General features: G+C 40.5%; 1 protein-coding gene across 3 annotated transcripts; it reads left to right on the forward strand.

Annotated features, from left to right (window-relative positions):
* The first annotated feature begins 303 nt into the window (after positions 1-303).
* On the forward strand, positions 304-27791 carry xpo1b (exportin 1 (CRM1 homolog, yeast) b). 3 transcript variants are annotated; one of them, XM_061087047.1, is made up of 25 exons: positions 304-633; positions 2838-2969; positions 3247-3348; positions 6715-6787; positions 8246-8307; positions 11469-11513; positions 13609-13790; positions 15258-15306; positions 15430-15549; positions 15668-15796; positions 15880-16038; positions 16570-16767; positions 17234-17372; positions 18451-18632; positions 19027-19183; positions 19280-19443; positions 19597-19731; positions 19850-20042; positions 21229-21335; positions 22066-22260; positions 24116-24284; positions 24521-24655; positions 24793-24952; positions 25045-25141; positions 26293-27791. In XM_061087047.1, exons 2-25 carry the CDS (start codon positions 2844-2846, stop codon positions 26437-26439), a joined length of 3225 nt encoding a protein of 1074 aa, XP_060943030.1. In that variant the 5' UTR covers positions 304-633; positions 2838-2843; the 3' UTR covers positions 26440-27791. The 3 variants fall into 3 exon arrangements, with proteins under 3 accessions (XP_060943030.1, XP_060943031.1, XP_060943032.1); XM_061087048.1 differs by having other exon boundaries at positions 19850-20033; XM_061087049.1 differs by lacking the exons at positions 304-633; positions 2838-2969; positions 3247-3348 and adding an exon at positions 7724-7772 and having other exon boundaries at positions 6729-6787.

Here is a 27791-nt window from a genome sequence, read left to right on the forward strand (position 1 = left end):
AGATCTGAGTGAAGTTGTTCTCCATGGTGAGAAGCGGAGTCATGAAGGAGTCCATTCTGCTCGGGAGTCTGTCTGCCCTCTTTTTCTCTCCGGGCGGAGCAGCAGCGTGGGCGCTTGAGCGAATTGAAATAAACGGACAGCCGGCTCAGCCAATGGGAGGCCGAGGAGGAAGCGCTCGCCGAGGCCGCAGCCAATCGCGTTGCGCTGTGGGCGTAGCACCGGTCCAAACTTTACGCGGCGCCATCGGCTGAAAACTAAACCGAGATGGAATCTCCCAGTCTGAACCGGTTTCAACCGGTTGCGAGTTAGTTGCTTGAGAGAGGAGAGGAGGCGCAGGCACACAACGTCCACACTGCCCCGCTGGAAACCCATCAGAGTCACACATTAATTAGTGAAGTCAGGTTTTGTAAAATGTATCGGAGCGACAGATCGCTGGGTTTGCCGTGGTAGTAAGAATTGGAGTCCTCATCATTGGTGCTTAGCAGCCAGACATCACTCCCTGCTGGAGCTGGAGAGGCAACGCTGCAGAGATAGGAAGTCTTTCTCCAATCCTCTGTGCTCCTCAACTACTCCCTTTATCTTTCAGTGTCTTTGGCCAACGCCACTCTTTCCAGTCAGAGCCTCGGACTTTCGGTAGGTAACTGGGCTGAAGCGCCAACCTGCTATGCTGTGATTACCGTGACCGTGTGTGTGTGTACATGGGGATGCAATGCATTGTCCTGCTGGGTGGAAGTTGTGTTAGCTCGTAGTTCACATCTCTCTGTCACGGTGCACCTGAAAAGACGAGCTAATTCAAAATGCACTAGCATCCACGGGGATAACAGCCGCCGACTGCCCGCTAGCTAGCGTCCAGCACTTTATAAGGATTAGCTAACGTCAGCTGTCACAGAAAGTGCTGTAACTTAACCGAAGTGAGTGCACAGATAACGCAGGCTGCATGTGTTGACGCTGTGGCTGCAGATGAATCAGTAACCAGAGTGCTGTGTGGATAAATCCGAGCCTCTCCCACTCCAGCAGCATCACTCCTGTGCGTGATGGGAGCGGATGTCAAGTTGGTGTTGCTAGGAGCCTAGCGGCAGCCAGCGTGAACTTTTATCTCTGTGCAGTGTAAAGAAATTAAATAAAGACTATTAATGCTGCAATTGTTTCTTGTAGAGCAGTTGCAAATACACAGCATCAGCTTCTCCAAACCGTTAAACGGTATCCTGGGCGTCATTCCGAGCTGCTCCCAGTCCCTGGGACCACTGGTGGGAGGGGTTGTAGTCAGCAGTAGAACCACCACATGTGAACTGTTGGTGCTCCACACAGCTAGCCTCGATGCTATCTCCTGTTAGCATTGTGTGTGTGTGTGTGAAGTGCGCAGCCTCAGCGCCAACACTGTTTACTTTAGCCATATTACAGGTAATAGCTCGTAGCTCTGTGTCAACACAGTAGTGGGCTGCACACTCGGTCTGTGTTGTACCCGCCGGGGGGCTGAGGCTGCTGAGGGGGTCGTCAGGAGGAGTGAGCGCCGTCACGTACGGATGTAAACAACGTGACGTCGTCTTGTATATTTGGCACGTGGCTGCCGTAACCTCCTTTTAATATGACCGTGGAATAAGTGTTGGGGGGGGATCTAACGGAGTGTGCAGCGTCCTGTGTAGCAGCTGCTGATTTATTTCCTCTTTTGAATCTGTTATTTGTTTAAGTTCACTGGAGATTTCATTGACGCTGGTTGCATGAATGGTGTGCTCACCGCTGTACAGATCACTGTTGTTGTGTGTTTTGCAAGAATGTAGAGTAGGTAGTAGGGCTGGGAATTGGCAAAAATGTGACGATTCAATAGTATTGGGATTTTTGGGCCAAGATTCAATAGTATTGCGATTCTGCAAGTTTTTACGATTCGATTCTGCGATTTATTGCGATTCATGTCCCCCATATTATTCAAAGGCATTACAAAAAATTAGGGAAAATAAGACTACTCAACTCACTTCAAATGTCACATTAACTGAAGTGCAAAAACTTTGTCCTTGAACATTCAGGACACAGGACCTTTGTAATTATTTTCTGAATAGGAGACCTCTCACATGAACACAGAGCCCAATCATATAAATAAGAGTAACCTAGAGCTTCAATCAAATTGAGACCTGCAAGGCCCAAAATGACCCAAAATGTTAAATTCATTTGGGAATATTGGCATTTTTGTTCAGAAAAAGGAGTTGGTCAACATGCTCAGATGTTAAAGTGCTCCTCTGGAACGTTACTATATCTCCTGCAGTGGAGAACATCTTTTCCGCATACACACTAGGCATCTTTTAAACTTTTTTTTTTTAAATATTGCAATACTTTGTGCTACAGTATCGATATAATCGCGGGCGCAAAATATCGCGATACTGAACAGAATCGATTTTTTCCCCCACCACTAGTAGGTAGGTGGTAACCTTTATGTTTTGAGATATTTTCACAGTAGCAATCTGGTGTTAAAGGCCACTGGGGGGGACAATTAAGTTAATTTGTCGTTTCTGTCTGAGTCCTCACTTGCAATTCCAGACCCCCAGGGTAGAACAGGACACCTTGTCTAGAATCTCCAGCCAAAATGCAGTTTTCCAAAATCAGAAATATACACAGTTTAATTGTCCAAATCATAAAAACTTGAACTTCCCCTTTGTATGCTGCCTGACAGGCTTGTGTTACTGTGAGCTTAACTTATTTGAATGATGGCTGGCTGCAGGGACTTGGGGGTGTTTGTGACATGGTCAGCTGTTTGGAATTGTTTCTAAACACACAGTTCACATGACTTTGCCTATTGAATGTGTTCTGTGCACTCTTGACCCCTCCCTCTGCTGTCCTTGTTGCAGAGCTCTATGCCAGCAGTTATGACAATGTTAGCAGACCATGCAGCACAGCAGCTGCTGGACTTCAACCAGAAACTGGATATCAACCTGCTGGATAGTGTGGTGAACTGTCTATACCATGGGGTGGGACCACAGGTTAGTTTTCAAAGCATATACACAAAGTGCGAGTGTGTGTAATTTATGATTATGCCTGGAATAAAACAAAAGTGTGTTTTTCAACTTGAATATTAACTAATACATAACCTAAAAATATAGTATGCTAATTCTTAATTTCCTTTGCCACCTGTAAAATTAATTGACATGATGACTGTTTAAGCAAACACATGTGTGGAGATTGCAGTTGCAATGAAATTAAGTGTCTTGACCCCACCTCAGTGTTTAATCTAAAGTGTCATTCATATTTGCATCACAGCAAAGAATGGCACAGGAAGTGTTGACACACTTAAAAGAGCACCCGGATGCCTGGACGAGAGTGGACACCATCCTCGAGTTCTCCCAGAACATGAACACTAAGGTAAGCCAGCTTCAGTTCAGAAAACATTGATGAAAAGACTCTTACTTGTGCTTTGAGGACGGAGTCTTTTGCAAACAATGTGTGGAGAGAAACAGAACAAAAAAAGACACTAGGTCACAGTGGTTTGTTTATAGCATAATTTTTATAAAAAATATGCTATATGGTGGATCTTTAAAAAAAAAAGAATAATATAATCACCTTATTTGTATATCACTTTATCACTAAACAAGGTCACAAAGTGCATCACAAAATACATATATATTTATATTTTAAAAAGGTACGCAAATGTAAGAGAAATATTCAATCTAATTTTATGCTCCAAATCATAGCATATCAAGGTCGAGACCTTAAACATTATAGAGAAAACTGTTAACTGTAATGGTTAAAACTTAGTTAATGTACCGTGTGTGTGTGTGTGTATTTTAGGTGCACATTGCTCCAGCAGAAGTTGGCTACATAGCCCTCTTGGGCTATGTAGGACCTCTGTTTTTCTGCTAAAACACATTCTGTTGAATCTGTACCTACAAGGAAAACAAGGATGTTGCCTGTCACCTCTTAGTGGTTTTAAAATCTAAATACCAAATAAGCCTGTTGAGATTTTGGCCTGTTGGTTCTGGAAGGGAATGAGCTCCTGCTATTTCACTCATCTATCTTAATCAAACCATCCTATGTGCTGAATTGATGTCAATTAGTCTTGTGTTAATTTGTAGTCAATTGCAATATTATTTTTTTGTTTAATCCCTTGTCATACAGAAAACATAAAATACTAGTGTGTTAACATATTTCTGTGTTCACTTGAAATTATACAGTGCACATAAATTAGATGACACTTAAGATGCAGGAAAAGTCCAACCTATTTCTTTTATAAAGAAGAATGATTGTAGCTTCTAAATGATGACATCAAGTCGAAATATAAAAAGGGCTGCCCAATTCGGGCACATTTGTACGGCCAGGCTGCGACTCTAACGCTTCATTAAATGTGATTTGGTGTATCAGTTTTACAAGAGATAATGAGGTTAACAAAGGCCTGGCATAATTACCGGTTAGATAAAGAGATGCAGTGAACAGATGTGTAGTTTGAGTGAAGGCACGCTTCCAGAAGCATTTCAGTGTCACCTCTTACCAGCCTTACAGTTTCATGCAATGAAAACACATAATTGTAATAGATTGATGTTGATTATCTTCAAATAAATCATTCTATTCATTTTATAAATAAATCATTAACATTCCTTGAATCTCTTCTGTTATTTGAGGTCCTCAGATAAGCTCCTTTCCCAGCATGATAACTGTGGCCGTCCTATGTTTTGTGATTCAGCTGATAATGCAAACTGACTGTGAATAGTGAACCCAATGCTTCAGTTTTCAGAAGCACTTGCAAGAGATTCACAATTGCATCAACAAAACAGAATCACTGATATGATAAATATTTAAACCATATCATTGTCCATTGAAAGTCTGTCTGAACCTGGATGAAGTAATCAAAGTGCCAAACATCCCAAACTTCCTCAAAGTCACAGTGCCTAGGTTTTTTTCTGTTTTGCTTGTCCAAGTTTGCTTTTAACACTGACATTCTTTACTAATGTCTGAGTTGATGTATCATCCATATTATTTCTAGTTTTAAATTTGTAATTTGCACCAAAAATTGGGGTTATAGGGGAAAAGAGGAAATTAAAGGTAAAACCTCTTGAATTCTGCATTTGCCTTGTTTCTTTAGTTTAAAAAGTGCATAATTTTCAATATTTGGCCTCCTTTTCTTTGTAGCTATAGTATTTATAATATTTGAAAAACCATGTAATGAATTCAAGATGTGACTATTTGATGTTAATCACAATGTCCATTATGTTTATGGCTTGTAATAGGAAGAAAAGTGGTGTGTCATCCTGTGCATCATGACACAGCTAGACTTTGACGGCAGGTCTCCACAAGGTCTACCCTTTTTGAATTCCCTTTGACTGAATTCTGTTCATCCGTCTCTATTGCATCTGTTTCATTGGACAGAGGGAATGCCATTGCAAAGTGCCTTGTCATGAAGGTGTCTCTGGTTTAAAGGAAAAACTGAGACATATTTACAGTTTTTGAGTTTACAATATCCCCCCCATTTAACACGTGGTTGTATTAAACTTAGACACATGCGTTTGATCGTGGGGCATTACGACTATAACTCGGGTTTTAAAAAGCTGCATTCCTGGTGGGCGTCACACCAAAATCAGCCCTGTGTTTAAAAAATACAAAGCTGCATTGTGAGGCTGTGTTTCTTCAGGTATTGGAGAAATCAAAGAGGTTCAGTTTGAATAATACATACATGAATTCAAAAGCTCATCAAACTGCACAGTGCTTTAATATTTTGGTGGAGGATTGACTTTATATAGAAAGTTATCATTTTATTTACAGAAGGCCATGATCTTAATAACAAAATATTCATTGTATAGAATAATTTCCAAGGAATATGCACTTCCACATGCTTCATTTACAACTGCAGCACTTTGACCGAATGACATCAGGTGTCATTGCAGTAAAACCTGAGGTGTGACTTCTCTGTGGGGCGACCCTGCACTGGCACCCCTGCTGTATCAATAAAATAGTTCCATTAAAATGAATGCAAGGGATGCAGTTTTCATACGCCCAACTTGTTCATGTAAAGTTGTTCTGAATGTGACCTCATTGAAATAAAGGCCTTGTTACCACACATGGATATTCTTTCTTGCACAAGTCCTTTTCAGCTGTGATTACATTTCACTGTTTTAAACGTAGCTGCTCTTTTGAACTTAAGCTCCAATCTGTCTGCTGTAAGAACTGTACCTGTGTGTGTGTGGACACATGCACGTAGCGAGGCAGATGGAGACACTGACGGTTCAAACGTTGCCTTCAGGAATTGCAAATGAAAATCCAATATCAAGTTTTTCAACAAATTCAAACCAGTCCCATTCGAAAACCAGTTGTCAATGTCCGACCATCCATAGGTTCCGTAGTCTCTGTAAAAGAACGTTTAACATTGCCCTTGTTATGTTTTCTAGGCTATTAGACCCAACCCTGGAGCAATCAGAGCCAAAGCTGCTAAATGAATTGTTTTATTTTTCTGCTGTGTTTTGCCGTCTGGTGTGATGCTGGGAGAAACAGCGGGACTTCTGCAGTGTTCCAGCTCAATGCTGCTTGTGTAGATATAAAAAAAGAAGATGTGAATATTCTGCATACCACAAAATCTGCATGAAAGCTGTGGTTCAGTCAAATCCAGTGAAGAAATGCAAGTTATCACAGACTGGTTCACTTCATACTAATTTTGGTTTGTACAAAAATTACACAGTGCTTGTTGTTGACTGTGATCATAAGGCTTTTTGCTAATGCTTCTCCCTCCTCTGCGTGTTACAGTACTATGCTCTTCAGATTTTGGAAACGGTAATCAAAACAAGATGGAAGATTCTTCCCAGGAATCAGTGTGAAGGTAACGTTTTCTTTTTTGGTTTAAATCACCAAATTCTTGCATTCTGTCACCTTTGGTTGCTTTTAAACATGAGACGCGCTTTTGCCAAGTTGAGAAGTATTCCCCCGTTATGCACGCTGGTTTGCTTTGTGCCTGACTGGCTTGCACTGGCCACTGCAAAATGGTTGAGAAGTTGTTTTATTGCAGAAACCACTATAAACACCTGAGCACTGATTTAATGAAGCAGGGATACATAAAATCTGAGTTATCAGCTCACTTTACAATGTAAAGGCCCTAATTGATGAATTTTTATGTGCCAGTTTATTCACATGTTTTTGTGTAGAATAATAGACATTCCCAGTGTTACTATAATCCTATTAATCTCATTGTACCCACATCAAAAAGAAGGTTCGATGTATTACTGACATGCATTAATCTCTGCCACAGTGTCTTTTTAAACTAATTTTAAGAGTTACTAAAGTCAGAAGTTTTCACATCCAATCTGAGGGATTCCATTATGTGTCTTTGAAAAAATAAATTTTCACTATTTTTCACTATTATTATGAAAATTATAGTATGAAAGTTGTTTACAGTATAAATCCTACTTTTTAAATTTAGGACAATGGGTAGGAACATTAAAGTCTACAGAGTGTTGTAATATATCAGAACCATAATGTAAAGTTTTTAATTTCATTGTTGCATAATTGCCAATTCCGATTTTATCTTACTGCCTACAGCTAAAGTCGTTTGAGATTTATTTTTAAGAATCTGAAAAAAGTGGGATGAAATGTCTAAAAAAGATTTTGGTATGAGCAAAACAGGAATTTTTCTGAAATAGACAAACATGATAAAACAATCATGTGCAAATCATTTGATTCTGCCTCCCTCCATTCTTTTATAATTTTGCTCAAAATTCATTTTTTCATTGACCTAAGACTTCCCTACTTCTGACCGTAGATGCCTGAATTTTGTTCAAGTGGCAAACCCAGTGCAGGGCGACCGGCAAGTATGTCTTTTCCCCCCTTGTGCCAGAGTATTGCCTTGTTTTTCGGCTCCGCTCACCACACCCCAGCACATCATTGTCAAAACTGAGTACAGCTACAGTCTAGAAACAACCATGAGGGAGCTGAAAACAGTTTTTAAAGATGCTCTGCTCACATTGACAATCTTGACTTGTCTGTGAAAACAACTGGTGACATGTTGCTTCCACTGAACTGACCAAACTTTTTCCCAGTAGAGAAGTTCAGTGGGAGCTGCAGCCCATATCCATGTATTTACAAACTGGCTTGGCAAGAGTAAGTCAAAAGAGGACCACGCCTATAAAAAAATATTGGGATATGATTGTCAGATTCAGCTACTTATGAGCCAGCAGACAGAGTAACATGCACCAGGCAGCTAGTCATGTCAGGATATGTTGAGATTTACACATTTATTATGTGGTGCACACTAACTCTTCTTACATCTTTGTGTATTTTCCAGGTATAAAAAAGTATGTTGTTGGTCTCATAATCAAGACATCATCAGATGCATCAAATGTGGAGGTGAGTAAATTGAGTTTGATTTTAAGCCATACATTTGTGGGGTTATGTATGGGTGCAACAATGTTGGACTTGTAATTAAAACCAAGGGAGTTGTCACAGATGGTGTGTTGCATGTTACTCAATTCATTCTTAAATTTAATTAGACATTTTAGTGTACAGCTTAACACATAACTACACTGAAGTTTCATTCGACCACAACCGTGTTGACTAGTAATACAGAATCTAGTTTATTTAACTGTCGACCCTGTCTCAGGTTAGTCATGTGTAATTATTAGAGCCCGACCAATAAATCCGTTAGCCAATAATATTTAATACGATTCCACGAGTACAAAAATGCAGACTTAACGACTTAAGCAGAAGGTAGAATTGTCAAGAAAAAAAGCAGAAGGTAAAACAACTTCTTTGAGAATAAGTGACTTTGGTTGGTTGTTACTCATGTGGGTATAACACAACTGTATGAATGTAGCGTGGGAAGTAGGAAGTCATGGTGTGTGAGTGTCTGTAATAGTCCAACCTAACAAAAGTTACAAGTCATAGCAGAGGCACTATTTTTCCCTTTAGTGCCTAATATTAGAAGTATTGTTGCTATCATGCTAAAAGCAATAGCACTTCAAAACTAAAAGCAAAGCATAATTGAAAACCTCCTTAAATAAAGCCTAAAATGAAACTATAGAGCGGCAATATTATAATATATGTATAACTGTTCAACTGTTGAATTCATACAAACCCCTACCCTTCTCAATCACAACAAAGTTGTCTTTGTCATGTTGAGCTAATGTTAGCTTGAATAAATCTGACCTCAGTTTACTGTAGAGCAGTTGTTGAAATGTTGCCAAACCTGCATGAATTGGGGAATTTAACCGGATTATGTAAGTAGTCTGTAATTTTTTGGGGTTGTTCTTAGACTGACAGCAATGATTTCCAAATCAGTCAGAGACGGGTATAATGAAGAGGTGGCAGGAGTGGAGGGCGAGCCACGAGTGAGAGAAGCCTTATAACAGTTACTGCTCCCTTATCCTCTCAAGTTGGACTGAGGGTAGATTAGAAGCTCCAGTTACTCAATTTTGCCTCTTGAGGTACAAAATGGACGTGGTCCAAGGGTCCAAAAAGGAGGCAGCCTTCATAGTTCATGTAGACGGCTATGGCCGAATTGAAATGAGACTGTCTGGTCTGCAGAGGTTTAACACTATTTGTGTCATCAGCTTGTCCCAGTCCTAACGCTGCCACCTACCAACAGAGCTACAGCTGGAAAGGAAGGGAAAGTTTTAATGCCCCTTGGTTTTTTAAAGCGTGTAAGAGTGCAATCATCAGACGTTTTGGTCTCGTTGCTTGCCACCGCCATTAGCTCTTTGAAAAAATGGTCACCAAAGCGAAGGCATCATGGGATAGGTTGGCCTGAGAAGTATCCACCCGTTGCTTAGGGATGAAAGGATGCATTTGTTGGCTGCATTTTAAGGAGCCTTAGAATTGGGATCTAGTTGCGCTGTTGTTACGCAATCAATCTTCAAATGCAGCCACAGAAGGAGGTTGTCCATAAATTGCGACACAGCTGTTGAAGTCTTTGACATAACATCAAAACTATTATTTCTTCATTGTCTGTTCAATATCATTCTTACTCATTCCCACTTTTAAATGCACATTGAAAAATAAACTAGAATTCAGATCAGACATGAGATAGACAGTGGCCACTGTTTGCTGCCAGACAATGTTTTGAGGCAAACATGTTTACCTTCTAACAAGAGGTTAGCCGTGGTTAAGAGTCAGTTCTTGTCAAGACTACATTTAAAAATTACAGAGTGCTAGTGCCAGCTAAATGAAAACGCTGTCTAGCTCTAACTAATGTACAACCACCCCGCTGCTAGTATTTAACTTCATGCTGAGAAAGCAGTTCTGGTGTTTGCATGATTCTCAAGCACGTAACTCTGCAAAACATAACACATTAAACCAAGCTGCACAGACCATTTGAAGGCCATTCAGATTTTTGAGCCAGCCAAGCAGACCAGGTTGTCTTTAAGTCTATGAATGGTCTGTTATTCAAAAGAGAACCCAGCTATTTAGAAATATATATTCCATTAAACTTGAAAACTCATAAGTTGCAGTGTGAGAGAAAGTATTACAGTGTGCTTGTTACATATATTACTTGGTGCACTCTAGCATCGAGCATGGTAAAATGGATCCATGCTAGGACAGATCTGGTATTAACAACACTCCTGAGTGATCCCATCACAGTGGGAATTCACCAACTGCGTCGATGCGCCTTGAGATCCGATCACCTAGACCAATTTCAGAGGTGGTCTGGGATGCATGTGGCCACATTCTTGTCACTTTGAAAATGCAAGTAGGTCCCGGGTCACATATGAAGCGCTGTCTACTCAGCTGACATCATCCGACCCACTACAGTATCAAATGGGTAAAACCTTTCTGCATAGCAGATCTTCACCCAGCTCATTGATTCATTCAGCCTCTCCGGACTCAGCCTCCTGTCTTTCTCTCTCTCTTGTACTGACACAATTAGACTGACACACGCACACACTCAGACTCATCTGTTAACTCAGACTGGGTTAAAACAATAATATTTGGTCTTTGCTACCACAAATCACCCACATGGTGACAGCCGATCCCTTCAGGATGCATTTTAATGCCAGGTGTAAACAAACAAACTTAGCACTGTCCATTTGTGATCAGATCTCTCAGGACAGATTTCAAGACCAGTTTTTAACAGGGCCTTAGACATTTTGAATCTTACGGTGTGAGAGACTATAGTGAAGCCTCTCAAATTAAAACAACACACAAATATGAGCCCGATATTTCAGCCTAACGTAGTGTTTGTCCTACATTTCATCACAATGGGTGCATGTGTCATTAAGTTAGAAAGGCAATTACCCTCATGATTAGATCCTGGTTGAAGGCAAAGCATGCTACATGCGTATTAGCTCACTGACACTGATCAGAATAACGCTTGATACAGAGTGCTGAAGACATTTTTTCAATATTCTTTATCCAAGCAGTTTGGTTTAGTTGGTGTCCTTTTTAATCTTACAACCTTTAGTCTGGTTTCTGACCTTTTTTAATTCTACATATTATTTTATTACATTTTCACTATGGTGTAAAAAACTGAATGTATTATTAAAATGTCTCCCCTCTTTGTTTTTACTTTTTAGAAAGAAAAGGTGTACATTGGGAAGCTGAACATGATCCTTGTTCAGGTAAGTCTTTAATACTAATAACCAGTCAAAATAAACTGTTTTCAAAAGCGAGCCATATATTTCAGCTGATTTTACACTTCAAACCCCCTGTTCTGATGTATTGTTTAGTTTATGGAATAGTAAAGATAGTGTTTCTCTTTTCTCCACACTGGAAACTGTGATACTTAAAGTCAGTCTGCAAGAGTGTTTTTGTTTTTTCAAATGAACAGTATTGTCTGTATGATGCCGGCCATTTTTGGGCTCTGCTGAAACACTGCAGAGTTTTCCCTAAGCCCCAAATAGTTGTGTGTGAGTAAATTGTGGCAGCAAACTGTTTCAGTGAAGTTATCCACACTGACAGGAAGAGAGTAGTACACCGGAGCACAGAACCCACTTCAACACTGCAACTTCAATCCTACTCACTGGCCAGGACAATTGGGAGAATACTAACTACATGTTAGTTAAGCAAAATGCATATTAATGCTCAGTGCTTCCTGTTGGAAAGTCCTGAGTCGTCAAATGGCTTATCAAAGTTGGCATGTTTAATACCTTAAAGGCAGATTTAAAGTTGAGGTGAATGACTAATGTGCTAAACTGAAAGTTTGTTTTAGTCAAGCAGTGATTTATTCCGAATGTTGCTGCTTGGTTTATTGATCTTGCCATTAAAGTAATTCTTGACTACATTGAGGTGGCAGTGTTATCCATTTATAACCTTGACTTGGGCAGCATTCCACAATCCAATTTTCCCGGCCACAGTTTCATTTTTTTTTTTTTTTACTATTCAGAATAACTTGAAGTATCTCTCGACCGTTGCCTCACTGTAGAGCTTTGTGCAGTGCATTGATTTGCTCAGACCCTCCTTGTCTCTCTTGCTCGTTCAAAGACATTAACCACACCTGTCTTTCATGCTCAGAGAAATTCCACTACATCGTTGGGTCCAGTGAACTTTCAAAATATGTATGACAGAGCTTAGCATAACACCAGTTCTCTTTGTGTACCTGTTACTCAAGGTGCACACAGGATTGTCTATCACAGAATAAAGTCTCTCTCCAAATGCTGTGTCTGTGAAACCCAGAACTGTACAATTCGTATAAAAAAGGAAAGAGATGCTGACTGTTGTTATATTAATATAATTTCAGGATTTTGGTTCCATGTTGCTGCCTCATTGCTCCCCCTCAGTTTTTGTAGTTATACTTTTTTACCTGAAGATGTCAGTCTTAATTAGTCTATGTGGCTCAAACGGTCAGTGACAGTTAGGTTCACAATTCCTTATTAAATTTGCATATTAATTATTCTCAAATGTCTCAGCCGATGTGTGAAAATTCATGGTTGGGGCTTGATGATTGAAGCAGAAGAAGCCCAAATCCTTGTTTGAATGTAAACTGGGATATAAGATCACTAGTCATTGTTTACGTAGCAGTTGTTAACCAGCAAAGTGGTTATCACAAGTGACACAATATAAGTACATAACAACAACATATTATATAACATATATTCCCGGTGATAATTGTTCCCTCACTCGAGGAAAGTGCTGCATCCTGTTAATGCTCTGCTGCAGAAATGAGCTGTTCACTGCCGTGTGCCCTCCTATCAACAAATTAGTCCGGACCACTTCAGGACACTAAAACAAGTGTGTGGGTGCTTGTGCGTGTTTTTGTGTGCTTGTGTGTGCATTTTGTGTGTGTGTTCAATGTATATTTGTGAGAGGGAGGGAGCTATTGGCTCACTGGCTACACGAGTGACTTGGCATTAATGCCAGTGATAATGAGTCACTGCTTGCGTCAGCTGAGCTCTAACGTTGTTTTGGCCTTGAGGGACTGTAGAGCTCCAGATTCCACTCTCATGCTCAGGAAGGCTGTGCTTCAAACATGTGTGTCCAATATTTTTGTACCACTGTGGTGCTGGCTTGTGCTTGTGTAGTGTGTACCTGTCATACGGTCTATGACATGTCTACAGTCTATTTACTATTAAATGCTGACAGTAGGTTCTTCTGCAAGATTAAACTGTGGCACATTTTTGCCTTGATATTGAAAGAAAGGGATCGTTATTTTAGCAGGATTCACAGATTTGTGAAAAAAGATGTTACTCTGATACATGTGTGCTTCTGTGTCTTCAGATCCTGAAGCAGGAGTGGCCCAAACACTGGCCCACCTTCATCAGTGACATTGTGGGGGCCAGTCGTACGAGTGAGAGCCTTTGTCAGAACAACATGGTGATTCTGAAGCTGCTCAGCGAGGAGGTCTTTGACTTCTCCAGTGGTCAGATGACCCAGGTCAAGGCCAAGCACCTAAAAGACAGGTCAGCATGCTGCAACGTTTTATATTAACCCTTGGAAGAAAATCACCGTAAAGAAATGTATTCTGATTATTATATCGTAAAGACCTACAAATTGCTTTCATCATTATCCTTGCAAGCCCACAGGGTGTAGAATATCATTAAAATCAGATTTCTAAATATTCAGCTTAATTAATTATAGTACTAATAAAGCATTTGTCTGTCATTGAGACGGCAGAGTTTAAAGAGTCCAAACTATTGCAGCACTTTCAGGTCATCAAAAAATGATCTCAGTGTGCTGGCATTTGGAAATATTACAGGCAGTTAATCCAATAATTTCACGTTGTGATCTATATCTAACACAGCTGCAGACAAACAGCCTTTGTCATGCCCTGACTGCATGGCTGTATTTGCCATAAACTATTGATACCTTTTATTACCACAATGCTACATTTGACAAGTCAATCAGTGTTATTCTTATAAATATTATGTATTTGATTTGATTCGATGTGATGCAAGGCATCGAATGGCAAATCGAAGATGAATACGCTTTTTCCCTCTTATCCAAAGACAGTTGTCTCCTGTCGAGCTCAATTGATTGTAGTTGGTGTTTCATTGCATCATCAATGTGTTGCTCTGGTTTGCCTACAGATCATTTTGCTTCTTTCGTATTCAGCGGTGTTCCCCAGTCATGTTCACTGGAGCTGAGGTCTTGTAACTGAGGGGAAAAGCTGCTCATGTTAAGTTTTATGAATCTCTGAATGTCGGTGACAGCTGTGGCCAGAGGCGTTATGTTTTCAGGTTGTCTGTCCGTCTGTCTCATTCTCGTCTCATGAACGGGATATTTTTGGCAAACCTCAAGGGAACTTCTTTAAATTTAACATTAACGTCCAATTGGACTCTAGAATAAACAGATGACGGTTTACGGTCAATTGTCATAGGTAAAGGGCACTTAAACCTCACATTCTTCTGAAGACAAGATATTTGAAATGCCTGGATGGAATTTACTCTGGTTTTACTCTATCACTAGAGTATAATTTATCTTTGGTTTTAGCGCTGTCACAGACTTCATACAAATTTCGACTTAACGTTTTGTGCACTGTTACATCTACTTCTTGTGTGCAAAGCAGCTTCCAATGGGAAATAGTAATTTCACTTTCATTAAATAAAACAGGGTTAATGCGCAGAGGCTTTTTTTTCACATGGAAAATGTCATTTCATTGATAAGTGATTGTTAAGATAATCAATCACATTCAGTCAATACATTGAAAAAGAAAAAATATTGTATGTAATGATCAGTTAGACATAGCTCAGCAGGTGGCAATTTAATTAAGCCAGACATCTTTCACAGTTAACATGAATATGTTTATTTAAACCTCAACATTTTGTTTTCAGGAGGATCTGTTGAAAATCAGTTGCAGCAGTATTGAATGTAAATGTTTTATAATGTTTAATGTAAATGTTTCTAATGTGTCTCTTTGTTTCTTTTAGCATGTGCAATGAATTCTCCCAGATATTCCAGCTTTGCCAGTTTGTTATGGTATGCATATCATCATCTCTTCTTTTTTTTAAATTTTTTCCAGCATGGTTTTACAATGTTTTATTCTGTTACAACCCAGTGTTTATTCTTCAACTATCTGTCAACTCATTGATTGCACCTTAGGAAAATTCCCAGAATGCCCCCTTGGTCCACGCCACTCTGGAAACCCTCCTACGTTTTCTCAACTGGATTCCTCTGGGCTACATCTTTGAAACCAAACTGATCAGCACATTGGTGTATAAGGTGTGCACACGCACAATATCCCGTAGCAACTTAACTTTAATTGCTTAACTGTTCCTATGTCAGAACAAATTATTGAAGAAAAAGTCTTCAACTGAATATCTGTTTCAACTGTTTCCAGTTCTTGAACGTGCCCATGTTCCGCAATGTGACACTGAAGTGCCTGACAGAGATCGCCGGTGTCAGTGTCAGTCAGTACGAAGAGCAGTTCGTCACACTCTTCACACTGACCATGTGTCAACTCAAACAGGTCGGTGCAGATTGAAACAATTCTGACAATTCCCTGTCTAAACTGCTGAGTAGAATTTAACTCTGAATAATGTGTCTGTTTAGATGCTGCCTCTGAACACCAACATTCGACTGGCCTACTCCAACGGGAAGGATGACGAGCAGAACTTCATCCAGAACCTCAGTCTGTTCCTATGCACATTCCTCAAGGAGCACGGGCAACTCATTGAGAAGCGGCTCAACCTCCGAGAAACATTAATGGAAGTAAGTCAATCACAGGGAAATAATGTTTTATTTTCTATAGTGGAGTTTCTGCTCATATACACAGCATGGATCAGAAATATATATTACAGATTAAACAAAATGGTGCAGTGCCCGTTCTAATCCTGCCAGTTTGCTTGGGAGCTACTTCAGAATTATTCCTTGTCAGTAGTGAGTCCTCTTCAAACAGTTCTACAACATAATTTACTTCACCTCACTTTTTATCGTTTGTGTGCTTTTATTAGTTTAGGGGTTATATTGACTTTGTGTTAATCAGACCTGGTTTGTGAAGGTTTTATAGTCGCTGGTTGCATGTTTATTAGTTTTCTATAAATTTTGAATGTATCGTGGGTCCAAATTGCACCAAATTCGACACTGCACTTCCTATGATCACAAGAATACACATGCCTTAAAGTTGATAAGATGAACAGTTTGGGAGATATGAGTTCAACATACAGACGTTTGTGGAATTGATAATTGCATTTAAAAAACTCATGTAAACCACATTAATACTGTCATTGCTCCCTCTTTCAGGCCCTCCACTACATGCTGCTGGTGTCAGAGGTGGAAGAGACTGAGATCTTTAAGATTTGTCTGGAGTATTGGAACCACTTGGCTGCCGAGCTCTACAGAGAAAGTCCCTTCTCTACATCCACGTCCCCTCTGCTCTCTGGCAACCAGCACTTTGACGTGCCACCACGCAGACAGCTCTATCTGCCTGTCCTCTCCAAGGTACCGCACACAGCCAGATATATTCCACTAATGAAGAACAAACCCTTTCCTGTACATTGATTTATTTGATTGGCATTGTACCTTTTTTCTCTTGATAATATTAACATCCACACCAATGCAATATGATACAGTATGACAAATACGTTTTGGGATATCAGCAACATGGCCATCAGCTAACAAATTCAACATTATATGTTACATGACGGTGGAGCTGGCACAGACAGGTGGTGTTTAGAGGTGCAGTAGGGTTTCAGTAAATGCAAGCTCAGTCATACTAGAACCAGCTGGCACTGGTCATGCGAGAGAGCAGGTTTCCAAACGGCTGTCAAAAGAGTTACTAGTTCCAATGTAGCTGAGAATCAGCAGTAAAGCTACAATAAATGTTTGAGTCGTGCACAAGTGTCAGATAAGCGAGGCAGTTCTTCAATGTGTTAACGTGCTGACACGTGTTTATCTCTCGCGACAGGTGCGGCTGCTTATGGTGAGTCGGATGGCCAAGCCAGAGGAGGTACTGGTGGTGGAGAATGACCAGGGGGAGGTGGTCAGAGAGTTCATGAAGGACACAGACTCCATCAACCTCTACAAGAACATGAGAGAAACACTTGGTATGCCTCAGGATTTAGAGCACCCACTGACATTATTCTTAGACCTCTTTTTCTTGGCCATTTCTTTTGTATGTGTATTATTCAATTGTTCATATCCAAATAGAGTTTGTTTTTTGCATTACTTTTGATTGATGTATCCACCTGGTCATATGCAATCACAGCACTGTGTCAGTGCTGCTCAAGAGGCAGTGATGATGTGCCCGCTGAATAGTGTTTTTTTATGTGTGGAGTTGATCCCGGTCTTCAAAATTGCTAATTCTCCACAAAGAAGAAGCCACAAAAACAGAAAACGTAGTATGTTGACTCTGTGATTGCATAATCCAAATCATCAACATGCCATTTTTAGCATGTGGATTCTGTAAACTTTTAAAATGCCAAAGGAGGGGAGGAGAATGGAGTGTGAAAAAGTCATCCAGTGGCATGTTTATACTGACAGACTGCCAACAGTAAATACTGACTGATCACTTCAGTCCTTTAACAAGGTGAATATAACTCGCTGCTATATAACGCTGCTGTGAAATTTAAATATTGTTGGATAACCAGGTGGCACAGTGGCACTGCCTGTTGGCTGAGGCCTGTCTGTGTGAAGTGTGATGTTCTTCAAGTGTGTACATGGATTTTTTCCTGGTGCTCTGGTTTCCTACCACAGTCCAAAGTTATGCAGACCTGTGAACCTGGTCCACAAGGACAGACTGATTCTCTTTAGACCAAGAAGAGGATAAGCTGTTTAAAAATGGAGTGATATAGGGAAAGATGTAGCTTTTATTCTTGTACTATCTACAATTGCGTGGTTGGAACATTGATTCTAACTATGTAGTGATGGTGATGATTATGTTGTTTAACAGTAGCTGTAGAGCACCAGCTGCTCGGATCGACTTTTGATGGATATATTGATAGATGCAACTGACTTCACTGGCCTTCGATGTTTTTATTGTAAAAAATTTCTCTGTTTTGCACATTTGTTGTGTTTCCAACAGCTTTAGTCCTGGTTCATTTCTGTTATGATATGTTCTCTGGGCTTTTTGTTTAGCAGCCATGACACACTGACCAATACTAAGATTGTGCTTTTATCTCGCAGTGTACCTCACTCACTTGGACTACGCAGACACAGAACGCATCATGACGGAGAAGCTTCACAACCAGGTGAACGGCACTGAATGGTCCTGGAAGAACCTGAACACATTGTGCTGGGCCATCGGTTCAATCAGCGGGGCAATGCACGAAGAGGACGAGAAGAGATTCCTGGTCACAGTTATCAAGGTATGAAAAAGACCTACGTAGAGTTGCTACGTGATAGTGAAAATCCGGTAGCACTAGTCCATATAGGTAGTAAAATAAAAAAACAAGCTTATTAATTCTAAAAGTTTATATTTAAGCAGTTCAACATCAAAGACCATGTTTCCCACACTCATGAGACAGAATAGGAGAGGAGCTGGTGGTGCGGTGGTCAAATCTTTACAATGTCTTCAAAAGATTATATATAAAATCTTATAAACAGCGTGTACCATTTAAACTAATTGGACAGCACAATAAATACAATTAGCAGAAAGCGAATGGTTCTGAATACTTTCTGAAGCCTGTCTACATTTACGAACACTGACTCCTGAGCCTGTGTTGCATGTTGTGTGATGCTGAGTTATCTCCACTGTCTCAGGATCTGCTGGGTCTGTGTGAGCAGAAGAGAGGAAAGGACAACAAGGCAATCATAGCATCCAACATCATGTATATCGTTGGCCAGTATCCACGCTTTCTCAGAGCCCACTGGAAGTTCCTCAAAACTGTGGTCAACAAGCTGTTTGAGTTCATGCACGGTGAGAAATTTAAGACCATGACACTGATAAATGAATAAAAGTTATTTTGAGAATCCCTATATTTTTTCAACATCATCCTCCTGGCCCCTTCATCAGAGACCCATGACGGAGTTCAGGATATGGCCTGTGACACATTCATCAAGATTGCCCAGAAGTGCCGGCGCCACTTTATCCAGGTGCAAGTGGGAGAGGTGATGCCCTTCATCGATGAGATCCTCAATAACATCAACACCATAATCTGTGACCTCCAACCACAACAGGTCAGCACAGTGACACACATGGAATTTTTTTTATAATCGTAGAATTTGCAATAGAAGACAAGCCTTCTAACAGAAATTCCACTAACCCTAAATGAATCATCTCACTTGCCTGCTCAATGTGGCGTGCTGATCATTCTCCCTCTTTGTGTCCAGGTGCACACGTTTTACGAGGCGGTAGGTTATATGATCGGAGCCCAAACAGACCAGGCTGTTCAGGAGCACCTTATAGAGAAATACATGCTGCTACCTAATCAAGTGTGGGACAGCATTATCCAACAAGCCACTAAGGTAAGACACAAGTCTACTATTACCCGACATATCAGTTTATACATCTATGAACGACACACAAAAACAGAGTGTTAATCTATTACCATCTCCATTCCTCCTCCTGCCACTCGCCTCTCAGAACGTGGACATCTTGAAGGACCCAGAGACTGTGAAACAGCTGGGCAGCATCCTGAAGACCAACGTCAGAGCGTGTAAGGCTGTGGGACACCCCTTTGTCATCCAGCTGGGACGGATTTACCTCGACATGCTCAATGTCTACAAGTGCCTCAGTGAGAACATATCTGCTGCCATTCAGACCAATGGTAAGGGAGGTGTGTGTTTGTGATCTTACAACTCACTCATAACATGTGTGTAGGTTGATCTCATTGTTGTTCTTCTATCAGTTTGCGGGTATAGCAGCTCTGTAAGCAGCAGACACATGGAGATGCGCTCTATATGATCACTGTAACATCCTAACCAACCATTTAATATGTCTCTGGACAGAATAACACCAGCAAATGACTCCTGACCTGACATACTAACTCTTCTGTGTTGCACTTGCACATATTTCGAATGTGATAGTGTTTTAATTCCTGTGAACAGATCAGCTCAATATTGTGCTTAGACTCTGACGCTTCATTGTTGTTATGGCATTCTGTTCTTTGTGTAACTCCAGCATTGCATCAGTGAGATGCCAGGTTTGAAAAATGCCCACATGCTTCCAGTGGCATGTGTTTGTACTTTGTGTGGAAAGAGTTCATCAGGAAATGAAAGATCAGGCTGCACTCACCTTCACAATCTATCAATTAGTTATTTTTTTAGTTGGTCCTAAAAATATTTAAGTTCTGTTAAAGACTTTTTTCTTTAGCTTTGTCAGTTATGATCAAATATCACAAAATGTACCTCGGAGCAGGGGGCAGATAGTGACATGAAAAATAATGACAATAATGTATTAGTCAGTTTGACTTTGTATCTACTGATAACAAAATGCAAGTGTATGAAATTTAGAGCAAAGATATCTGCTGAGCAAATAAGCTTTTCAAGGAAAGGTAGTAAATTGTGGTTGACACCAGGATCACCTGTAGGGGAAGGAAATATGAATACAGATGTGCTGTGATGATGATGTTTGTTGGGCATGTCCATTTCTGGCAATCCTATTAACTGATTTTCATCATTGCTTTTAACTGGGTAAATATTCCAATACCATAACTGAAATGTTGGTTTAAAATCTCCATGGCTAATTTATCATCTCAAAGTATATTTTATCCATTACAGACTCCTGCATAAACATAATATTAATGTTTTGCTGGGGACCAGTTTGACATTTACCAAACTAAATTATACAAATGCAATCGGGAATACAGAGGCTCATAAAACGGCTCTATTGCCCGTTTAGCCTTTCTTCTTCATCTTTCTGTTTTCACGCAGTTTCACAAAACTCAGCCAGAAGCGTTATACTAGGTCGTGGTTGAATGTTTTTCATACAGTGTGTTGATATGTTTCTCTTTTTGTGTGCAGGTGAGATGGTGACAAAACAGCCCTTGATCCGGAGTATGAGGACAGTGAAAAGAGAAACTCTGAAACTGATCTCAGGCTGGGTCAGCCGATCAAACGACCCACAGATGGTGAGAAATGTGGAAGAAAAACCTCATCTTTTTCAAATGCTGGCATGAGGAACAATGGTCCAAATATGTTGGGGTGGTGACCTAATTTCACAAAGTAAAAGTATATCTTACTTCTTGAGTAAACCGCAGAGATATATATTCACCGTTGTGCATCTTCGGAGATTGTCACTGCGCACTGTGGCAATCAATGAACCGGCTGACGGTAGAAAAGAAGTACAACTAATCCTGTTGGTATTTTTAGATCAAGCACAAAACTACATTTCCTTGTGGAGGACTTGGTTGTTTCTGCCCTCAGCTTTGTCTTTATCAGCATAATAATTCATATTCAGTCTCTGTGTAATTCACTGAGCAGCCAAACTAAAACCACTAACTGGTTTTAATATTTTAGCACATCAGGGTATATTTGTAGCCTTTTTTAAATAGTTTATTCTGAGCCGTTAGTAATTGAATTTAAACAAATAATTGTAGTTTGTTATTTACCATTGATTAAGTTCAAAAACACTGATCAGCCACAACATTAGAACCAGTCACTGGTTTTAATGTTGCGTTGTTCAGTGGATTATTACACCTCAAAGCACTTCATGAAAAACGAGGAATGTTCACAGGTTACAAACTTGATCTTGACCCAAAGAGGACTTAGAATTTCCCTTGTAATTAAGATGTGGCAGCTCCTGCCTTTCTTCCTCTGTAAGGATGTTGATCCATGTGGATCTCTCCTGTCATCTTCCAGGTCGGGGAAAACTTTGTTCCACCACTGCTTGACGCCGTCCTCATCGACTACCAGCGAAATGTCCCCGCCGCCCGAGAACCTGAAGTCCTCAGCACCATGGCAACCATTGTGAACAAGCTGGGGGGACACATCACCGGCGAGATCCCCCAGATCTTTGATGCCGTCTTTGAGTGCACCCTAAACATGATCAACAAGGTGAGACTGTTAAATATTTGCCATTTATTGGCACTAGTTTGAATACAACCTTTAGATAGTGATAACAGTAGGTGTTTTCTTAGTCATCAAAAAAACAAGATTTTAGAAAAAGGATGTTGGTTGACAGAGACATTACAGGAACTGGGACTTTCATGTTGTTACAGTTACATTGTATGTGTTTGTGTATTTCATATATGTATATATATATATATTAAAGTTTAAAGAATTTTTAGTGTATATACATTATGTATACATTAAGTTCATATTGTAGTATCAAAGTATAGGTCAGTTACTCAGAAAACTTAATTTCATGGAGTATTGCAGCTCAGTCGTCCTCGGCTGGAGGGTTTGATTTCATATTCCAAAAAGAAGCCAGATGTGAACCCACCTGATTAAATGACACTTCAATAATCTCCACATAGAGAAAACACAGGAAAATAGGTGAAAAACAATAAAAAAATCTGTCAGTCATTTACACTTTTGAGCTGTTATTTCTGAAACCAGAAAGCAGATGAGCAGACTGCATACAGTTCCTTCTCGGCTAAACAGGACACAGTCGAGTGTCACATCCCTGAAGGTCTGAGAGGGGGAGAGGGTTAAGTCAGTTTTTTGATAGTTACACCATTGGTCGACTGGCTGCATTTTGGGAGTTGTCCCACTTGACGTTGTTCTGCCAAAATGAACAGTTTCTGTTAATGGAATCTTTCAGTGACAAAACTATCGGATTTGGCTTAATTGATAAATAATCAACAGTTCAGGGATTGGTTACATTAAAGTTGAACAGTGGATCAAAGAAGTGATCTGAGCCTCCTGAAGGTCTGTGAGAGTGTTAATCCAACCTTGAAACTATTGGGTGAAAGTAAATGTACAAATAAATATAAAAAATAAATAAAAAGTACCACAATAAGTTTTCTATTTGAGTAAAAGTACTTAAAGGTTCAGTTTGTAGAATTTGGTGACATCTAGTGGTGAAGGTGCATGTTGCAGCTGAATAGCCCTCATCCCCACCCTCCCCTTCCAAAAACGAAAGAGAAACTGTTGAAGCCTTCAGTTGTCATAAAAAAACTCACAAGGAGTTTGGTTTGTCCAGTCTGGACCATGGTGATATAGTTGCTGCGGGAGGCGTGGTCTAATGTTACCTGCCTGCTCAGATTTGATCAGTGGACCAATCCCACTCTCATTATTGATTCCTTTGGAATATAGAAAACCTCTCGAAAATTGTAAAAATTCAGTTGTGTAGAAATACAGCTATTTGCTGATACATGTAGTGCAGTAAAAGTACCGGTAATAATCTACTTAAGTAAAATACAGAGACATGTGCTCATACAGTAATGAAGTAAATGTACTTTGTTACATCCCAGCGCTGCTGAAAAGCCACATTAACTCATGGTGCTGATTCTGATTAGATTAGATTCAACTTTATTGTCATTTGCACAGTACAAGTACATATGCAACGAAATGCAGTTTAGCATCTAACCAGAAGTGCAAAAAAAAGGCAGTAAAAGTGCAGAGTATCGTGCATATTAAAGTGAAAAAAGTAATAAATAAGATCTGTACAGTAGAAATATATATGGAATATTACAGTATTAATAGGAATTGTAAGATGTACGGACTGTGAATACACTATGAGCAGGATAAAAATAAATATATATAAATATGAATACACTATAGGCGGGATAATACAGTAATAAAAAACAAAGTAATAATATTCCTGCATGGAATAAATGATCCACACCCACTGATGCAGCTGCTCTCTCAACACCTCTGCAGGCCTTATAACAATGTTTAAACTTGACCTCTTGCACTATATAGAAGGCGAGAACATATTGAAACAAGTGTTGTGTGTTTCCACCAGAACTTTGAGGAGTATCCAGAGCACAGGACCCACTTCTTCTACCTGCTGCAAGCTGTCAACTCTCACTGCTTCCCTGCATTCCTCGCCATCCCCCCGGCCCAGTTCAAACTGGTGCTGGACTCCATCATCTGGGCCTTCAAACACACCATGAGGAACGTTGCAGACACCGGTAAGACTAATCTTCTAACAGTGAAAACTCTGTGGCTCACTTTATCTGTTTAAAATGCAGAAATGTGACACTGCAGGTGCACGGTGATCCTTTACCTCAGCATTGTTCAGAGGGCTCGTATTTAGATCCCAAGTCAGGCTCCTGGACCGAGACTAATGTACAGGTGTAACGGTCCTGAGGTGAGGAAGTAATGTAAAGAATGCTGACCTAAGGATGCGTTCATGTTTCTCATCCAGGTCTGCAGATTCTCTACACGTTGCTGCAGAACGTAGCCCAGGAGGAAGCAGCCGCTCAGAGCTTCTACCAGACGTACTTCTGTGACATCCTGCAACACATCTTCTCTGTGGTCACGGACACGTCGCACACTGCCGGTGAGTTCAGAGGACAGATGAGGGGACACCCAGGGCCCCAGGACCTGATAGTAACACCTGAGTAACACCCTTAGAACGAGGACACACTTGGAAGTCTCCAAAGTAAATGTGTGGGTGCTGTTGTGTGTATCCTGCAGGCCTGACCATGCACGCGTCCATCCTGGCCTACATGTTCAACCTGGTGGAGGAGGGGAAGATCACAACGGGGCTGAACCCTGCCAACCCCACCAACAACCAGGTTTTCATCCAAGAGTACGTGGCCAACCTGCTCAAGACCGCTTTCCCTCATCTACAAGAGTGAGTACACACGCACGCACACACACGCACACACACACAGACAAACACACTGCAGGTAAATCCTCACCGTGTCTTATGTGTTTGTGTTTCAGTGCTCAGGTGAAGGTGTTCGTGACCGGGCTGTTCAGCTTAAACCAGGACATTCCTGCCTTCAAGGAGCACCTCAGGGACTTTTTAGTCCAGATAAAGGTGAGGTTGTTAGAGTCAGGGACAACTTTCAGTTCCGCAATTTCAACTAGGTGTCATGAGAATCGGTTTGAATAGAGAAACCTTAGTTTTTTTTCCTCCTAAGGTACAGTATAAATACGTCCTTGTATTTGTATTCTGTTTGTTTGTTAAGGTGAATGTAACCAAGCTCTGTCTACGACTGCTCAGCCTTTGTCTCTTCTCACAGAGGTTATCAGTGACTACATAGTTTACTGGTTAGCTGCTGTTTCCAGAAATAACATTTTCCTCCATGGCCAGGTTCCCTTCTAAATATATAGGAGGTTTGTGGCTGCTGTGCCAGTTTATTGTTGGAATAAATCTGTGTATGACAGAGATGTGATAGGCCACTGAAGGACATGTAGACTCTTTCTTGTCTGCTGATGGCTCCACTTTTCAGCTGTCCGGATCCAAGAAAGATCGTTTTATGTGCCGCTTTATTCGTGTTTATTTTCACGATGATCATTTCAAAATTTAAGATATTTTCACATGGAATCAAGATTAAGGCGAAACCCCTTAAAGGCCATTTCCTGCTGGTCAGTAACCCCCTAACATCTGGTCTTTGTCTGCAATTGAAATGGATTAAATCGACATCCACTCCCAGGTCAAATGACTTTGCGGTAGACACGTTTTTTTTATCGGCTCCTGCTTCGATGAGTAGTGATGGAAACATGAAACCCGGGTGAACGTGCTAATTTGGCAAGACTGCGAGGTGAGAGAGCGTTCATGACGTCGAACATGACACACCGATTGAAAAAAAACCCGAAAGGAAAACAGGAAAGGAGTCAATAACCCTTTAAAGCAAGTGTTACCGCCTTTAAAAAACTATGTACACCTGCAAATTTTGTTGTAAAATAGGTATAATTTTCAACAACTTTATTTATTATGACACAAAATGAGTAAACAATTTACTTTCTGTTTCTCACAGAAAATAGATTAATGTGATGTCACATTGAGCTTTATATATATTGACATTTTTCTTAAACCAATCAATTGACCATAAAATGAATCAACAGATGAAGGATCACAACAGGATCATTAGTTGATTCCCCAGTCAGGATCATACAGTAGGATGGATGGATGTATGGAGGTGAAGTTTGACCGAAGCCTTTCTTTCTCCTCCGCTGTTCTTCCAGGAGTTTGCGGGCGAGGACACCTCCGACCTGTTCCTGGAGGAGAGGGAGGCGTCGCTGCGTCAGGCTCAGGAGGAGAAACACAAGATCCAGATGTCGGTGCCGGGCATCCTCAACCCTCACGAGATCCCAGAGGAGATGTGTGACTGAGCAGCAGCTCAACCAAACTGTACAGTACTCCAGACAACCAACAAACAAAAACAAACAAATAAACCCTGACCACAGCAAACGCAACAAAACCCAAGAGAGGCACTTGAGTGTGGTGGGAGGCCACTCCCCCTCTGCAGAGCGGGGCCGTCCCACTGGATGTTTGTTGACCAAAACGATGCCAATATCCTGTAAATGAAACCGCGTCACCCTGTGGCCCTTTTTACATAATCTGCATTTTTCTATGGGAACCTTTTGTGTGAGCTCTTTCCAGAAGCATCAATCTGAGCTCATGTTTTGTTGCTCTCCGTTCCATCTGACCTGCATGATGAGGTTGTAACGATTAGGACACGTTTACAATCTGTCTTTTTTTTTTTCTCGTTCTGTTCCCTTCACCTTCCTCTTTCTTTTTCTCAGCTCTTCCTCCCCCCTCATATATTTGTTTATATATAAATATATTATATATATACAGTCAGAGCAGGGTTTTTGTGAGGACACCATATGTGTCACTTCGGGCATGGAGGCTTCTAGACCTTTGGCGAGACAGACAGGAAGTGGCTCTTTTAGAGGCACACACGCCGCTTATTTGGTGCCCCACGGCATTGTGGGAGAATGTGAATCTAACAGATTTTGAATGAAGGCTGATAGATGCTGAATAATATTTCAGCATCTGTTGCTACCGAGTTCTGCTTCAGCTTAAAAAAGTGTTTGGCTGCTGCCGGCAGGAGTTTTTTGTTGTTGTTGTTTTTAGGGAAAGCAAAACCGAATATGTGCATATCATCCCAATTGTATAGCATCTTTACTACCATGGGAAATTTTTTTCCTTTTATTCTATTATTTCTTTTTTGTTGTGGGTGTGTGCGTGTGTGCTGTCGCCTAGTCGACATCAGCGTTTTGTTTTCCTCTAAGAGGATTGTTGCTCATTTGTGAGCCTTCATTAATGGGATGTTTTACGGACGTGGCAGAGGTATTTATGGGTTCTTGGTTGGTTGCATCTTTATAACAACTCCTGTTTAACTCAGATGGCTTTCAAGATTTTGAATTGTACTAATTTAGATTGTTTACCATGCAGTAGTGCTTCAAGACACTACCTTTAGAGCAAAATGAAAAATAAAACTGGGTTTACATTTAATTTTGTATTTTTGCATTTTTGTTTCATTTGTACCTGTTTTGAGTTCTGTCCAATAAACAAAAGGCTTTTTGTCCACAGAGCAAAAGGAAATGCCAACGAGTTTAATTCGGAAAAGAATGTATAAATCCAAATAAGTACCCGATCTCTTATGGCAAATTTCCCTTCTCGAGGTGTTACATTTGTTGTGAGCTTTTTGAACTGATTAAAGTTGAGAATTTTATAA

The sequence above is a fragment of the Limanda limanda genome, chromosome 15 (genome assembly GCF_963576545.1).
Source record: "Limanda limanda chromosome 15, fLimLim1.1, whole genome shotgun sequence".
NCBI classification, from domain to species: domain Eukaryota; kingdom Metazoa; phylum Chordata; class Actinopteri; order Pleuronectiformes; family Pleuronectidae; genus Limanda; species Limanda limanda.